The following is a 17424-nucleotide window of genomic DNA, read 5'->3' on the forward strand; positions in this document are numbered from 1 at the left end:
TGTTCCTTGTGCACTTGTTAAAATCTGTGTTCGGCTGTTGTTGGACTCATTGTTCTATAGATGTCTCTTAGATCTAGTTGTATTATATTGTTTTTCAAATCTTCTACTTCCTTGTTAATGTCCTGTGTAGTTCTTCTATCCATTATTGAAAGTGGGATATTGAAGTCTCCAAGTAGGGGATACATTTTTTTTTTTTTTTTTAGAGACAGAGTATTTCTCTGTCACCCAGGTGTAATCATAGCTCACTGCAGCCTCATAGTCCTGGGTTCACGTGATCCTCCTGCCTCAGCCTCCCAAGTAGTTGGCATTACAGGAATGTGCCACCATGCCAGGCTAATTTTTTTATTTTTGTTTTTTTGAGACAGAGTCATGCCGTGTTGCCCAGGCTGTTCTCGAATTTCTGGCCTCAAGCAATCTTCCTGCCTCAGCTTCCCAAAGTGCTGGAATGACAGGTATGATCCATCATGCTTGGCCAGGAATAATACATTTCTGAGTAAAAAATAAATTTTAAGATAATAAGATTGCTTTTGTTAGTGGCCATTGCCCAAAGAATTATCCTAAAATAATTTTGAGCAGAAGCAATACTGTTAAAACAAAGGTATAGTCCCCCAAGGTGGTTGATTTGCAGTAAAAATGTGTATGTTTGTGCTATCTTCTTGCAGAATTTTCACCTGATCCTCCAGCTGAAAGGAATTTCTTTTTCTTATGAACCGCATCAGCAATTTATTTAAGATCTTCATGATGGCATTCAATTATTTGTCCATATAGCTCATCTTCTTTAGAGTGGTTTCAGCTCTTCAAATGGTAGGACTTTGTTTCTTTCATCTTTATACCACCAGCATCAAGCTCAGTGATTTCCATTCTCCAGACTTTTGGTAACGTTTCAGAGTAAATTTTGAGAAGAAACATGGCATTGCTATTTGGCCAAATAAGGACACTAGACAAGTGTATTATTTTACATTGTGGTTAATAATATGGGTGCTGGGGGAAGACTTATTGGGTTTGAAAGTGGACATTGCCACTTATTAGCTGGGTAATCTTGGAAAAGCTACCCAATCTTCCCAAGCCTCAATGTCCTTATCTGTTAAGTGGAGATAATAGTGGTATCCTCCTGCTAGGGTTGTTGTCATGAGCAAATGAAATAATCTAATATTAATAACATTGCTAAGTGGTATGGACAGTGCCAGGTACTAAGTAAGAGCTCAGTTAACAATAACCATCATAAGCATTACTACGGCCTCCTACCTGGACAATATAAGGTGGCAATGGCTTCCCCAGAGAACCTGGCTTCAATTTCATTCTTTTGGAAGTGGCACAGAGTAGACCCTGTTTAAAGAAATGCAGACAAGGTTTTTGTCTTTAAAAAGGCAATGAATTAATGGATCTAGTCATTGATCATCAATGGCTACTGTCATCATGAAAAAAGAAATAACCAGACATTATATGCCTTTTGATGGAAGAACATCTTATGCCTTAAGGAATGTCTTGACAAAAAAAACCAAACAGGCATCTGATTAAATATCTAGGTATATTTACCAGTTTTCAGGAAATGCAGAGAAACAAAGGAGCATGTTAAACAACACTGTATGGATGCAGTTAGCAAAATCCAAGCTGTGAAATATTCAAAAGGACCAAAAACTCAGTTTCTTTAAGTAACAAATTGCGAAAAAAAAAAAAAGGTAATGAGGAAATTCATAGATTAAAAGATATATAAAAGACTTATCAACTAATCACAATGTATAGGTTTGATTGGAACAAATGGTAAACAAGAAAACATTCATGACTTATATGGTGGATAAAAATGAGAATGGTAGAAAAATTTAATGATAAGAGGGAATTTTTGTTAACTTTTAAATATAATAGAATACTTGTTTTCAAAGACTTCATATCTTTTAGAGATATATACTAAAACTATTTTTGAATAAAATATAATTTCTGAGATTGGTTAGAGTATTGATGAGTCAAGATTAGCCATAAGGTAATAATTGTTGAAACTGATCAATAGATACATGAGAATTCAATATGCAATTTAATCTGTTTTTGTATATCTTGGAGATTTTCTATAGAAGATAAATATTTTGAAAATAGGTGATTGTTTGGGGACACTGAGAGCTACTTCACACAGCACATGGGATATCCCAAACAGAGCACAGATACTTTCCTTGGAGGACATGAGAACTGGATCTTGTATGAGTCAAGCATGGGTGTAATGAGATGGAGAAATTTTTATTTATTAGAATTTCACAGGAACCAGGGAAGATGGGCCATCCTGGAGAGCTTGGTTCCCATAAAGAAATAGTCGAAGTGGGTGACTTAGACTACATTGCCCTCATAGATAACCTGTATTTTCTCTGTTAATTATTTTCTTGGCTGTGAAGTAAATTTAATCAAATCCAATTTATTTATTTTTGTTGTTGCTGTGATTGCCATTGGGGTCTTCTTCATGAATTCTTTGCCTAGGCTGATATCTAGAGGAGTTTTTACAGCATTTGCTTCTAGAATTCTTATGGTTTCATGCCTTGCATTTAAGTCCTTTATCCATCTTGAATTAATTTTTGGGAGTGGTAGGAGATATGGATCCTGTTTCATTCTTCTGCATGTGGTTATCCAATTTTCCCAGCATCGTTTAGTGAATAGGAATTCTTTTCCCTAGTGTATATTGTTGTCTGCTTTGTCAAAGGTCAGTTGGCTGTATGTGGATGGTTTTATATCTGAGTTTTCTGTTCTGTTCCATTAGTCTATGTCTCTATTTTTGTGCCAGTACCATGCTGTTTTAGTTACTATAGCCTTGTAGTATAGTTTCAAGTTTGGTAATGTGATGACTCCCAATTTGTTTCTTTTGCTTAAGATTGCTTTGGCTATTTGGGCTCTTTTCTGGTTCCACACAAAGCATAGAATTATTTTTTCTAGATCTGTGAAGTATGTCATTGGTATTTTGATGGGGGTTGCATTGAATTTGTAAATCACTTTGGGTAGTATGGACATTTTAACAATGTTGATTCTACCAATCCATGAGCATGATATATTTTTCCACTTGCAATTTCTTTCCTCAGAGTTTCCTAGTTCTCCTTGTAGAGATCTTTCACCTCCTTGGTTAAGTATATTCCTAGGTATTTTATTTTCTTTGTACCACTTATGAATGGTATTGAGTTTTTGATTTGACTCTCAGCTTGACTGTCATTGGTGTATAAGAATGCTACTGATTTGTATACATTGATTTTGTAACCTGAGACTTTCCTGAATTTATTTGTCAATTCCAAGAGTCTCTTGGTAGAATCTTTGGTATTTTCTAGATATGAGATTATATCATCTGCAAAAAGCAATAGTTTGACCTCCTCTTTCCTGATTTGGATACCCTTAATATTTTTTCTCTTGCCTGATTGCTCTGGCTAGGACTTCTAGCACTATGTTGAATAGAAGTGGTGACAGTGGGCATCCTTGTCTTTTTCCATTCTTTGTAGCAATGCTTTCAACTTTTCCCCATTCAGTATGATGCTGGCTGTGGGTTTGTCATATATGGCTGTTATAATTTTGAGATATATTCCTTCTATGCCTAGTTTTTTGAGGATTTTTATAATGAAAGGGTGCTGAATTTTGTTGAGTATTTTTTATGCATCTATTAATATGATTGTATGATATTTGTTTTTGCTCCTGTTTATGTGGAGAATCACATTTATTGATTTATGTATGTGGAGGCATCCTTGCATCCCTAGAATGAAGCCCACTTGGTTATGGTGGATTATTTTTTTGATGTGCTGTTGAATTTAGTTTGCTAGTATTTTACTGAGGATTTTTACATCTATAGTCATAAGGTATATTGGTCTGTAGTTTTCTTTTTTGTGTGTGTCCTTTCCTAGCTTTGGTATCAAGGTGACACTGGCTTCATAGAATAACTTAAGGAGGATTCCTTCCTCCTTGATGTTATGGAATAATTTCTGCAGAATGGGTGCCAACTCTTCTTTGTAGCTCTGGTACAATTAGGCTATAAATCCATCTGTTCCAGGGCATTTTTTTTGCTGTTGGAAGATTTTTTATTGCTGCTTCAATCTCATTGCTTGTTATGGTCTGTTTAGGAGTTCTGTTTCTTCCTGATTGAGTCTTAGGAGATAGTGTGTTTCCAGAAATTTGTCCATTTCCTCTACGTTTTTGAGTTAATATGCATAGAGATTTTCATAGTAGTCACAGATGATATTTTGTATTTCTGTGATATCATTTGTAATATCTCCTTTTTCATTTCTGATTGAGCTTATTTGGGTCCTTTCTCTTCTATTCCTGGTTAATCTAGCAAAAGGTCCATCAATTTTGTTCATCTGTTTAAAGAACTATGGCACCCTGGAACCACTGCAGGTCCTTCAAGGGAAGAGGTGTGGGCCCTATTCTCTGTGGAGACCTCAGCCTGGAGTATGTGCCTGTTGGAGAGAGGCGGCCACTCACCAAATTCTCGGCTCAAACTGCTTTCCTGGTTGCCATTGATGGGGGAGGGGCTGCAGTTCTCGGTCAGCCCCAGCGACTGAATGCCCCATGTTTGGTTCCTTTGGCTTCCAGGGCTGGGTGGTGAGGACCCACCCTAATCTAACAGGGCGGGTCTTCTGTCAGGGGGGATGGGCGCTCTCGGAGATCACAGTGTGGCTCTCCCAGGCGGCTGCTCGCCAAACTCTCACTCCAAAGTGGATTCCTGGTTGCAGTGGGTGGAGAGGAATGAGTCTGAATGGAAGAAAGCTGGCTCTCTGGGCTCTCAGGTCACTCTCTTTGGAGGGAAACCCTGAAAAGGATGTCCAGGCTCTGGGATCATGCAAGTTCTCCCCACTATTCTGTGTTTGCTATAGTGCTTGGGCTCGTGGGGGTGGAAAAGCCTCCAAGAAACTTGGTAGCCTGCTGGTCACCAAAGGTGAGGGGGTAGGAAAGAGGGATCCCCCGTTACTCCTTCACTGGGCCCCAAGGTTCTCTGGGTTCCATCCTCATTGATACCTTTTTTCTTTTATCTTCTTCCTTCTCTACTTCACAATTTTCCTCCATGAGGTCACCAGCAGGCTCCAGCACATCTTACTATGATCCACACCTGAGCTGCATCTTCTCTCCCTTCTCCATCTGAAACACTACCTACCCTCCGGGACGGTCTGGCAAGTGATGACTCTAGTCAGCCATCTTGCCCCTCCCCCTTAGTCTTTCATTTTAGCCATTTTCTCATCAATATCCTTAGATGCTCCCTTGCCTATTGTCTTTTTATTGTACCTTGGCAAAGCCTTAACCCTGTTTCAATCCAACTGTCCACCTTCACCATGCTCGTATCTATTTTTCAGAGTAATATTGGAGAAAATCACACAAATACATAGATAGTGACTTTAAAACTGAATGCTCACCAACCCCAAATGTACCATTATCATTACCCATTTCTCCTTCATTTCCATAATCTGCTCTCTCTTCCATCTTCAGCAATCATAATTTTAAACATTCTCCACTTAGACTCCTAGCCCACCATTTTCCCACTCTTATCAGATGCCATTGCCTCTACTTCACAGGAATTGTCAAGTGGAAACTAGCTCAACTTCCTGCTATGAAACCTATAATCTAATCTACATTTATCTGTACCCATAATCCTTTGTCTTACAGTGGAAGAAGTGTCCCTCTAGTTTAAGCTGATTCCTTTTCCTGTGCTTAGGATCTAGAATTTTGCATTTCTACTGTGTGCCTAGTGCTTTGACAATGTGCTTACATAGTGAATGGACAAATTTGGTTATCTGGCTGAATGGTGAATTGGCATCCACTTACAGTTTCTGTCTGTCCATAGCCTTCATAAATGTCCAGATTAGTGATGCGTTTCCAGTCTTCTATCTGCCCAGGGCTGATGGATCCTCCTGCAGCCACACAATGCTTCAGACTCTTGAATCTGTAGCTGGAGAGGCATAAAAGTTGTTCTTAGACTTGGTGAATATTTCTACCAATAATAGATCTGTTGTAAAAAAAGTCTTGGAAAAATGATGCAGATATTGCCAAATATATAGGAGGTGCTCATTAAGTGGTAGTTGATGTTCTTGTTAGTATTCTATTAGATAATCTATTAGGGCATCCAGTTGGATCAGTCTCCATGAAGACTCTCATTTACTCTTCTAGACAAGAGATGTTCATGTTAAAAGTGAATCAGTCAGTACTAACTGATGGCAGGAATCTAGCCTTCTGCAGAAACCCTTCAGAGTTTCATTACCTCCCCCAAAGCCTGAACTGTGTGTGAAGGATGTGTCAGAAATGGTAAAATAAAGCAAAAACTAATTTTCTGAAGTCTGGTGATGGAAAGAGAGCCACCAGTTTTACAAACTGGGCTCAAAGACTTTGGATACTGTGAGCAGTTTCCACGGGGCCCCAGGCAGAGATAGAATACTAGTGAATACCTTTTGTAAACCCATAGTTCATTTTATGTGTATTTGATTTTTGTGATGGTGGAAGGGTCAGATGTGGGAATAAGATTAGAGCAAAATTCTTTGTAGTTTCAGATAGAGGCAGAGTGACCCTGTGTATTTTGAACATAGGAGTGTCAATTAATGTTTATAGTAGCTTGTCTTTATTAGATAATATCTGCCTACCTAGTTAGGTCCTAAGACAAAGAAAAATCAAAATTGGAGAACTATTTCTGAATTAATTCCAAAGGCATCATTATATTATTGCATCATTGCCTTTGTATTATTAATTTCAGGGTACAAGTGAGAGCTGACTATTTTTAAATTTTTAAATGCTTTTCTTTTAAAGACATAAGAAATAATCTGGACATTTCTTGTGATGACATGTTGATTAACAGAGATAAGCTGTATTTGAATGCAACTATTTTTAACTGTTCCATAAAATGCCAACAAACGAGGCATTTCTTAATGTCATCACAATTTAATACACTGGTATTGTTTGCTACCATAAATGCTTCCTTCCGTAATATATACATCCTTCTTCACACAGCTAAAATGAAATTTAGAGTTGATTATTTAGCAAATTCTAAGGCTTGATACAATGCTTTGGAACCTGTGATATTTCATTAATCTTTATTGATGATGATTGACAATTCTACTTCTCAGTGAGTGCCCTAGAGAATTCTAGGATATGTGGAGTTATCATGTTAGGAGTTATCTAGGAGTTATCCTAGAAATCCTAGGAATTTAGGGATAACTCCTAGGAATCTAGGATAACTCGTAGGAATCTAGGAGTTATCATGTTAATCAGCAAAGATGCTGATTTCAACAGCTTGGAAAAGATCCAAATATCTTTGATAGGTACTTGGCTCATTAAAACACCATTCATACTAAGGAACACTATGCAAAGATTAAAGATATACACATTATCATGAGTAGAGATCTAAGGTACAGTGTGGAATGAAAAATGAAAGTTTCACCTTGATATAAACAGTATGGTACCATGTATATAATTTCTCACCAATATTATAATATAATTCTATGGAGATAGATAGCTATAGATACAAATTTGTTTTAAAACGGCCTAGAAGGATTTATATCCAACAGAGGAAGTAGTCTTTGTCTTTAATATTTACCTTTTTTTATGGGTAATATATTTGTCTTTACTATTTATCTTCTTAAAGGGAAGTGTAATTATAAGTTAATTAAACTAACCCAATCTTTTGATTACAATTAAATGTTATATTCTGGACTCCTGTGGGCTAGAAGATAGAGACTTCAAAAATCACAAGGGAATAAAAAATCCCACACCCTAATGGAGTTATTGTCATAAATGGCAACAAGAATGGTATGTTAATGAAGGATAGAATTAGATCTACTTCAATAAAGTGAGGGTTTCTATTCTCATTCTGTGGGTGGAAATGGACTCCCTTCTGAGAGATCCTCTCTTACCTGGCGAAATGCTTATGTTGAAGCAATTCCTGGTACATTCCTGGCTTTCCAGATAGAGTGGTGACGGGAAACCTGGACAGGGCCTGGGCCCGAAAGGAAGGAAAAACCAAATATGTATGTGAAGATGGGAAAGACAGTGAGACTGTTGGGGGAAAATGTCCAGGGAAAAAGATCTAACTTTGAGACTCAGCTGGAGTAAATCCTTTATCTTCAGGATTTAGCGATTCCTCACCCTCCAGCCTTGGAAGAGAATTTAGCTTTAGCTATCCAAATCTAAGAGTTATCATGTTAATCATCCAATAACGAGTGGATACACAGCTAGCCATTTACTTCTGGATCCTAAAACTCCCTTGTTTAGATATTTGTTGCTTTGAATAATAAACCTTGATGTTGGCAATAAAATTCTAGATTGCGGAGGCAGTTTAGAGAATAGCAAAGCAGTTTAGAGATTGTGCTCTGGAGTCTAATAGATGAATGTTTGATTCCTAGTTCCATCTCTGCTATTCCTTGGGCTAGCTATTTAACCTTTCTGAGCCTTAGCTTTCCCAGTTCCTACTTCCAGGATTGTTGGGGAGATGAAATGAAATAACATACATGAAGTGTCAGTAAGTAGTCAATAAATGGTAGTGGCTATTAATATTAAATATTATCATCTTCTTCGTTGTCGTTATTGCCTTTTAAAAGTTTTTCAGTGCTACAACTAAAGTAGCCAAGTCCTCCTAATTCCAAATGGCCTAGAAAAGTGAGAGGGCATTTCTCCCAGAAGTAGGGAGAACATCTTCACGTCAAGGTTACATTCCAAATTCATTTCTTTATTTGCCCCATTTGAGGCATGAGTCATGGCCACTGCTAATGTCTCCCGCAGGCCTTTGTCTCAAACAGCCCACATAAGGAACTGGTCTTACATTTAGAACAGCCTCAGGGCAAAAGGTTGGCATGTGATACAGAAACACACAGGCTCCTTGGAGCCAAGCTCCCAAGACAGTGCTCAGAGATAAAGTTCCACCAAAGATATCACCCAGACTCCACAAGACATCTGTTGGCTGGAGGTCCATCCACCGTCTAAAGAGAAATAAGAAAAACACCTGAATTCTCTCCTGTTGGTACTAACAACAATACTTGCTATTATTAAGCACTAACTTGTGGAGATAAACAGAGACCACTCAAATGAGAACAAGCAAAGACTATTTATGGGACCATGAGTCCAGTGGAATCTCCTTAAATTCTATCAATATCTGTATTAATTGTCATGACATTGCATTCCAGGTCCCATGGTTTTAGGGGGCCTTAGAAGTTCTTCAGTAGGCAATTTTATTAATTAATGGATTAAATAAATAAATGATCTCAGTTTCTCCTATTCTAATCCTGTACCTGATTTCTGCTGGCCATTATAGCTCGTGAGAGTCAAAAACTTTGAGATGAGGGTAGACAACACATATACCTATTTCCCCTAAGGGACCCTTGGGTAAAGTTTGCTAAGAGAACTTGAGTGTGGAGTCACAATACACAACCACTTATCTTAGGAAGACAAACCAACACAAACAAATGCAAGCCAATCACTTCATCAGATGTTCAAACATCTGATTGAAATCAGCTTCAGTGCTGGAGGAAAAATTGGATTAGCCAAGAGATGGTACAATATCCATGAGCTATTTAAATAATTTTTTTAGAAAAGGGGTAGTGTGATGACATGTAATTTTCATCTTAGAGGCTGACTTTAGAATCCAGACCCCATATAATTGTGACTCCACCTCTATATTTATCACTACATACAGTGGTCAACGTAATTGTTCACCAATTATAGAAGTAGAGAAGAACAAGTAACTACAACATAAGTGTGTTTTTTGGGTAATCACCCTGGATCCCTCCCCAGCTACATGGATTCACTGCTCTTTCTCTTTTTTTCACAAATTCTTAAGTTTTTGTTCTATAGTAATTTGTTTCTGATCCTTTTGTGGACACCCTCCCATCCTACTTTTCAGCCTTCTCTCAATATTGACAATTTCTGCAGTCTTGAGTAAGAAATTTCTTTCTTAGCTTTAGTTCCATGACATTCTCCCTTTACTCCAAAGAGAGGAGCTTTTAGACCTGTACAAACTATGCAAGGACTGTACCTTGAAGCCTGGCTGAATTCCATTCCCAAACCGTACTGGGAATACTCAACCAGTTTGGGAGCTCCCATTGTCCTGTTGGTAAAGAATATGGCCATTGGGTCTTGACTTTTGGTCCCCATGAAGGTCTGCTTTGGAGGGGCAACTCTGTAAGTCACAAAAGAGGCAACACTGAGTTGTTCACACAACAGCTGAGTGAGTTTTTTAAATGTCAGTCAAATCAAGTCCTTCCCCTCAGTGTCCCCCAGACTGCTCCCTGCATGACCCACAGGGCCCACTGCAGTCTCCCCCTCCCTTGCTCTCCTCACTCCTCCCCTCTCACTCTCTTCCTCACTCACCATATTTTAGGTGCCCTGATATTCTTTCTGCTCCTCAAACAGGTCAAGCTCATTCCCATCTCAGGTCCTTTACCTTAGTGTTTCCTCTGCCAAGGACACTATTCCTACAGATCATCAAAAGGCTGACTCCATGGTGTTCCAATCTGAACTTAAATGTCCTGTCCTCAGAAGCCACCAAATCTAAAATAATCCCATAAATAAAACCATCTCCACAGACATCGGGTTACTCTATCTCATTTACTTGTTTTACTTTGGAGCTTCTTTTGCAACCTGTGTTATCTTGATCATTTATGTGTTTTCTTGTTTGTGGTCCATTTTGTTATCTAGCATATAAGCTTCATGAGGGCAGGGACTTTGCCTGTCATGGTCTCTTTTATATCCCTGAATGCTGAAATATTGCCCTCTAGAGACGACATTTATAATTATCATACTTAATATAGTAGTCCTCCCTTACCCATGAGGGATTCCTTCCAAGACCCCAGGGGATGCCTGAAACCACAGATAGTACTGACCCCTATATTATACTATGTTTTTACCTATACCTACATAGCTATGATAAAGTTTAACTTATAAATTAGACACAGTAAGAAATTAATAAATAATAAAAATAAATATTATTTATTATTAATAATAAATAATAAAATAGAACAATTATAACAATATACTACGATAAAAGTTATGTGAATGTGATATCTCTCTTTCTTTCCCTCTCTCTCAAAAACCATGGACAAGGAGGGACTATTTGACTCACCTGAGGATGAACATGGCATCATCTCATTGTTTTAACCATATCCCAGTGAGGATAAATGTTTTTTGTTTTGTTTTGTTTTTTTTAATGTGTTCATTGATCATCTATATTTCTATCACCTATTTTTTTACCTTCTTCCAGAATGCACCCTCAAGTATGAATCAGGAGATGAGACTCTCACTCAGACTGGAAACTTGTAAGCCAGACCAGGGATTCTTGTGTTGGAGCACACTCTGGTTTCAGGACTAGAAATTGCTGTCCAGCTTCCCATTCTGACCACTCACACCACCTTCTTATATATCATCCCATCTTCCAAAATCAGACATTTACTTAATTTAGGCATTTCATTTTCAGTGTCCACTTACTGAATCAACTCCCTGAAGTTCAGCCACCCGTCATAACTCTGATCTGACACGAGGAGCTTGGTCTTCAAGGCGGGGCAGTCGGACATGACAGAGTCCACCACTGGGGCCATAGTCTCATTGGCCACAATGCCCTGGGCCCTAGTCATGCGTAATCGATAGAGAATTTCCTTGGCGGTCAGCTGGGGGGTCCCAGGCACAAAGGTGATTCCTGAAAAGGCCACAGAAGAAGCTTCATTAATATCTTTTAAGCAGATGGCTTATGCCATCAATAAAAAAATTTAGGTATTTTAAGTACAAATGAAAGCCCCCCTTTTGGACTGGTACTTGTAGACTCTATGCTGGAATGGCCAAGAAAATCACTTTGTGTAACTTGACATCACATAGGAAGAGTTTCCGGTGGCCCAGACGGAAGTGGTCCATGTCCTTTCTCAGATATAGATCATTTGTCCCTCAGGATAACTCAGTCCATTGGGAACTGGGAAAGCCTTGGGAGCCTGGGTAGGCTTGAGGGCAGCGCTCCCTCCCTTCCTGTCTTCTGTGTGCCTCACACAATTGACAGCTGGCATCCTCTAGGACACCGCTCTTTGACTCACTTTTAGGGTTTTCTCATGTGGCAGCCTGGTTAGCAGGCAAAGGCAATAGGCTAGGCCAGTGGTGGCAACTCATAACGACGTAAGTTTGGCCCATCCCAGGGTACGTTACCAAATTACCAAATTACCAAAAAATGTATGTCTCCAGACTAAGGATAAAAAGTCAGGTACCACAGCAGACAAAGAGGAATGATATTAGGGGTGGGCTCCTTTCCAATATCCTTCCTTTGTCTCTGTTGTGAAGTGGCTTATGATTGAGGCATGTCCCACTAGTGGTGTTTGTGTTGGAGGAGTGAGCCTCAGAGTCATGGATGGGAAGTCCAGAAGCAGTAGCTCTATCCCAGCAGAATCCAAAAGCTGATCCCAGGCTCGTTGAGGGTGATTCTCAAGGACTCTAATACTGGACTCCTTTAGGCCTTTTAAAGATGTTTCCACACTCTTTAGTTTATACATGGGCAAACTGAGGCCCAGAGAAGGCAAGGTGTGCTTGCTCAGTCTTCCACTTTGATGTTGACTATGTTTGGACAGAGGTCTGTTTCCTTGAGATGATAAATGGCCTACAAGATAGCTAAGCACTCTGTGTGGGTTATTTAATCTTTACAACAATCCTCTAAGACTGCTCCTCTCACTGTCTCTATTTCATAGACAAGGAAACAGAGGCTCAGAGAGGCATAGTGGTATATAGGTGGTAAGTGGTGGACCCAAATCTGGGCCTGTTTAAAGACCCCCACATTGTGGGAAGAATTCAGGTACCAGGAGATCCCTATAACATCTCTCCATTCTGTGAATGATTGAGGCTGGAATTCACATGAGCCTCCAACCCAGGGAGTCACTGTCCCATGCCTTACCCAGTCGCACACAGGCCAGGCAAATCCAGTAGGTCTCAGCTGTTGGGGGCAGGATTATCATCAGCTGGTCTCTGCGGCCAAGGGCACAGGTGTCTGAGAGGATGCTGGCTGCCTTCTGGGAGAGACAAGCCATCCTTTCAAAGCTCCATTTGTCTTCTTCTCCTTTGGCATCAACCTCCCAGAGGGCAGGGTAAGGCCCCCTGAGTCCATCCTGGGCAGGATGATGTTCAAAATATTGAATATTAGTCAGCGTGAACACTGGCTACTGGAGGCCCTGTGTGTCAGATACCATCCTCAAGTGATCTTGAAGAGAGGCCAGGATCCCTGGGGCATTGCATGCATAGACTGTTCCTAACTGGCAGAATATATTTAATGTTTACACTTCATTAAATATGTAGTGGCAGCACTGGTAGGTTTCAGCTTAATGTCAGGCCTGAGCCAAGGGAAGAACCTCCCGAGAGTACTGGGCCCGTGGAGTGGTGAAACCGGCCCTGCAGGGAGCTAGCAAAGACTTCTCAAGGCGTGTGCCTGTTAGTAAAGAAAGAGTGCCCTCCTCCTAGCCCATTCTGGTTCCATTCTTGCCCCAAAATATACCTATTGCTCATTGCACCTTGTTCTTTAGTAGGGCAATTTTTGAGGGGGAAATAATTTGTTTTCCAGTACTGTTTAGTGAAGGCACGGATAAAGATACCTGGAACTTTCAAAGTATCTCCAATTCTGATTGTGCCTTCTCCTCTGTGCCAAATGACACAGGTTTTCCTCCTTTCTTCCCTGAGGATGGCAGGAAATAAGGTTCATTTCTCTCTCGCTCCCTCCGTTCCTTCTTTCATTCGTTCCTTCCTTTATTCCTCCTTTCTGTCTTGTCTCTCTCTCCTCTCACCTCTTTGCCCTTCCTCCTTTCTTTCTTTCCTACCTCCCTAACTTCATTTCTTTCTTCCTTTACAACTTTCTTCCTCCCTACATCTCTTTCTCTCACTTTTCTTCTCTTTTTTCCACCTACCCCAGAGAAACCCAGGTTCTGAGGGTTACCCTGTTCTGACAGTTTTAGACCTCTCGTTACAATAGACAGAATTGGCGCCGGGGTGGAGGGGAGGCATTCCCCACCCTCGAAGGAGGTGATGGAGGAGGGGAGGGTCAGGTTGGGGTTGGGGGAAGAGAGGGGCCTGCAAGGACAACCAGCCATCCATGTGCTAACAGTGCTCACCTTGCTCCCCGCTCCCCCTTCCCGCCCAGCACTGGATTCTCCTGCCAGCACCACCAGCCCCATTTGATAGACGGAGGAAGTGAGGATTGGAGAGTTAAAATGGCTTGTTCCCAGGTCTAGAATGAAATGAAGGAGGCAACTCCACACAGCAGAGCCTTTCAAATTTAGGCCGCTTCTTGCCTTTTTTGCCTACTAATTCAATACTCCTTTCTATGGCCCTGCATTCAGCCAAACTGCTTGTGAATATTCCTCCTGCTTTCTTTCTGCTGTTCAGTTGTCCTGGCCTAGAGCATCTTTCTCCATGTCTTTTGTTGAAATTCTACTCATTCTTCAGTATGCAGTAAATACCACTTCTTCACCAAATCTTTCTAACTTCCATTATCCAGATGCACACTTATTTCCTTTGGCACTCCCTGCCTCCCACCCTTCGGCACTTTGTGGCTATCTTTTGCTTAAAAAAAAAAAGAGAAAAGATACCGTAGATACCGTTAGCTCTTTTTGTGTTTGGTCTCTGAAATTTTTTATGTGTTAGGAGATATCCCAAAACGTTTATTGATTAGAAATAAATCATATCACTCTGACAATAATATTGCTAGTGATAAGAAAACCTAACTTTTATAGAGTGTTTATGAGCTTTCAAGTCCTGTGTTGTGCACTTTTATTGATTATCTCATTTAATCTTCTCAACGCTATGAAACAGGCACCATTAATATCTTCATTTTACTGATAAGAAAACCAAGGTTCGGAACAGTTGCACGGTTACTTAGTGTCAGAGCCACGATTTCAACACAAATCCATCTGACTTTCAAGCCTGTTCTCAGTCATTTTGCTATAATTTGTCCTTTCTAGTGCAAGCCATAGACAGGATTTGAATCTCATGATATTTGGACAGCTTACACAGCTGGCCTTGGCCAATATTTCAAAGTTAGAAAACAAAAAGTTTTACCTTTTCTAGTTGGGACCACTGGTCTAGCACATCCGTTGCAAAATTAAAGTGCTGGGGAACTGCTTGGCCTAGGAGCCTGGAGCCAGAATATTTGATGGTCTGAGCAGCAAATTTTCGCTTTGGTTGGCAACAGGGTCCACATCCCAGTCTTGAACACCGGACCAAAGAGAAGAGTTGAACCTGGCTTAGCATTTGGGTCAGACAGAGAATTGCCTAGGTAAATTGGGGGAAAGACAGGGAGTAGGTGAGTAGCTCGGAGGGAGAATCTTTGAGAGTGCAGTGCTGAGAATGAATCCATAAGGCGAACAAACCTCCTTATAAATATGAGCAAACACATGAGCACAAATACTTACCAGTTCCAAGAAAAGCCTCTATGGAGGGACCTCAGATGTTGGTAGGATGGTGCAGCTGTAGCCTTCCGTCTCCTTTGAGAACTGATTACCTCTTGCAATTTAGTTGCCAGGTGGGAGGAGGGAGGCACTTTCTTGGCCCTGGAACAAACTAAATCCTGGCTCACTTTCATTTGCTCCTGATACTAAAAGGCAGTCTCCTTTGCTTATAGGAGATGGGATTTCTGGGCTGTGAGCTAAGTTGAAGCAACAAGTATGTCTTTCTTTTTAATATAATGTCAGGAGAAATAGGTCACAGACTACTCTGCCAAGTGTGGTGAAAAAGAAGATGATAGAGAATTTAAGTAAGATTTTGTTGCTTGCAAAATCCTGCACTACAGAAAGGGAGAAGAGAATTGCTCATCAGCCAGGAGAGGTAATCCCACACCCTTGCTCTTTAACCCATTAAAATGACAGGCTTTATTTTATCAACTGGCACATCTAAGGCCCTCTAGGGATTGCCTTTTAAGGTAGAGTAGGTGGAAATCTTGTGACATTCAGGTAGGGAGCCAGACCTCCCAGTGCCCAGCTGAGGAGCGACGATACACCTTTAAGTCACAAATTAGCAAAATCTACAAGGGTTATTTGAAAGGGAGTGTTGATTATATATGCTTAAAAGGGGTCACAGTATTTTTCCAATACAATATGAAAGATTTATTATTTTGTTGAGATTTTAACTATATTTTTATAACTATGTGATATGTAACTTTGTTACTGGGGGTTGGTGTTCTTTATCACAATTCCCATCCATGTTTTCAATCACTAGAGAGAATAAAATAATGTTGGCTTTGGATGATGGGTTGACTTATTCTAGTTCCAGAAACTTGAGATGAATGGTTTCAATTTGATGATGCTAACATATCATAAATATATCTAACATTAGAACTAGAATATTCCAACAAGTTATCTAGTTCAAATCCTGTCAATAACTTCCCACTGCCTTTAAGATGAATAAATTCCCTATCGTGGTATATTGGTTAGATATAGGTTTGGTTGCTTTGACAAAGACACAAAATAATAAATTTGTTTCTTCTTCAAGTCTGAACATATGCAGGCAATAACTGTAGTCAGGTTGCTCCAGAAAGACAGAAGCGATAGGGGATATAGATTATCAATAGATATAGATATATGAGAGGGGATTTATTAGGGGAATTGGCTCACAGGATTATGGAGGCTGAGAAGTCCCATGGTAGGCCGTCTGCAAGCTGGAGAACCAGGGACGCTGGTAGCATAGCTCAGTCCAAGTCTGAAAGCCTCAAAACCAGTGGAATCTGTGGTGTAACTCTCAGTCTGAGGCCTAAGGCCTGAGAACTTGGAATTCTGACATGGGCAGGAGAAGAGGGTGTCCCAACTCCAGGAAGTGGGGGGCGGCAGGGGCGGGTGGGGAGAGACAGAGAGAGAGAGAGAATGAATTTGTCCTTCTTCTGCCTTTTTCTTCCATCTGGTTCCCCAGCTGATTGGCAGGTGCCCACCCACATTGAGGGTGGATCTTTCCCACTCAGTCCACAAACTCACACACCAATCTCCTCCAGAAACACCCTCACAGACACATCAACAGTTAATGCTTTACCCATCCTCCGAAGTGAGGTATCACAAGAATGGAAGAATAGGCTTCACATGTACTCGCCATCAGATTGGCACTAACTGATCAACATTACGGTGCTCACGCGGTAGTAATACTCTCCAGGGATTAGGGGGCTGGGGGTGGTAAACTCACAGCTAATGGACATGGTGAGCGTTGTAGAGGGGAAGGGCATCCCTCTAATCCTCGCTTGGGTGAGGCAAAGTAATAAAATGTAACCAAAATATTTGTACCCTCATAATATCCTGAAATAAAAATAAATTAAAAAAATTATCATATACTAAAAAAAAAAAAGAGTTAATGCTTTACTATGTTTTAACACATCAAGAGTTAACGCCTATCTAGGTATTTCTGAATATAGTCAAGTAGACACTTAAAATTAACCGTTGCACTAATTTAGCAGCTCCACCGTCTCAGCAACCCAGGTTCTGTCTGTAAAGCTGCTCTGCCATCTCTGGG

The 17424-nt window shown here is 40.3% G+C and overlaps 1 protein-coding gene across 1 annotated transcript in view; it reads right to left on the reverse strand.

The window, feature by feature from the left end:
* ACSM6 (acyl-CoA synthetase medium-chain family member 6) overlaps positions 1-15452 on the reverse strand; it is a 25847-nt gene extending 10395 nt beyond the window's left edge. Inside the window, exons 1-9 of the mRNA XM_012644965.1 lie at positions 15348-15452; positions 14995-15207; positions 12845-13055; positions 11407-11614; positions 9959-10102; positions 8750-8906; positions 7845-7927; positions 5770-5893; positions 1246-1326 (exon numbers count right to left, since the gene is read on the reverse strand). Coding sequence (XP_012500419.1) covers positions 1246-1326; positions 5770-5893; positions 7845-7927; positions 8750-8906; positions 9959-10102; positions 11407-11614; positions 12845-13055; positions 14995-15186 — 1200 coding nt within the window. The 5' untranslated portion in view covers positions 15187-15207; positions 15348-15452. The remainder of the gene's footprint in view (positions 1-1245; positions 1327-5769; positions 5894-7844; positions 7928-8749; positions 8907-9958; positions 10103-11406; positions 11615-12844; positions 13056-14994; positions 15208-15347) is intronic.
* Between the last annotated feature and the right edge of the window lie 1972 nt (positions 15453-17424).

Source organism: Propithecus coquereli, unplaced genomic scaffold (genome assembly GCF_000956105.1).
Source record: "Propithecus coquereli isolate 6110/MARCELLA unplaced genomic scaffold, Pcoq_1.0 Scaffold223, whole genome shotgun sequence".
Taxonomy (NCBI): Eukaryota; Metazoa; Chordata; class Mammalia; order Primates; family Indriidae; genus Propithecus; species Propithecus coquereli.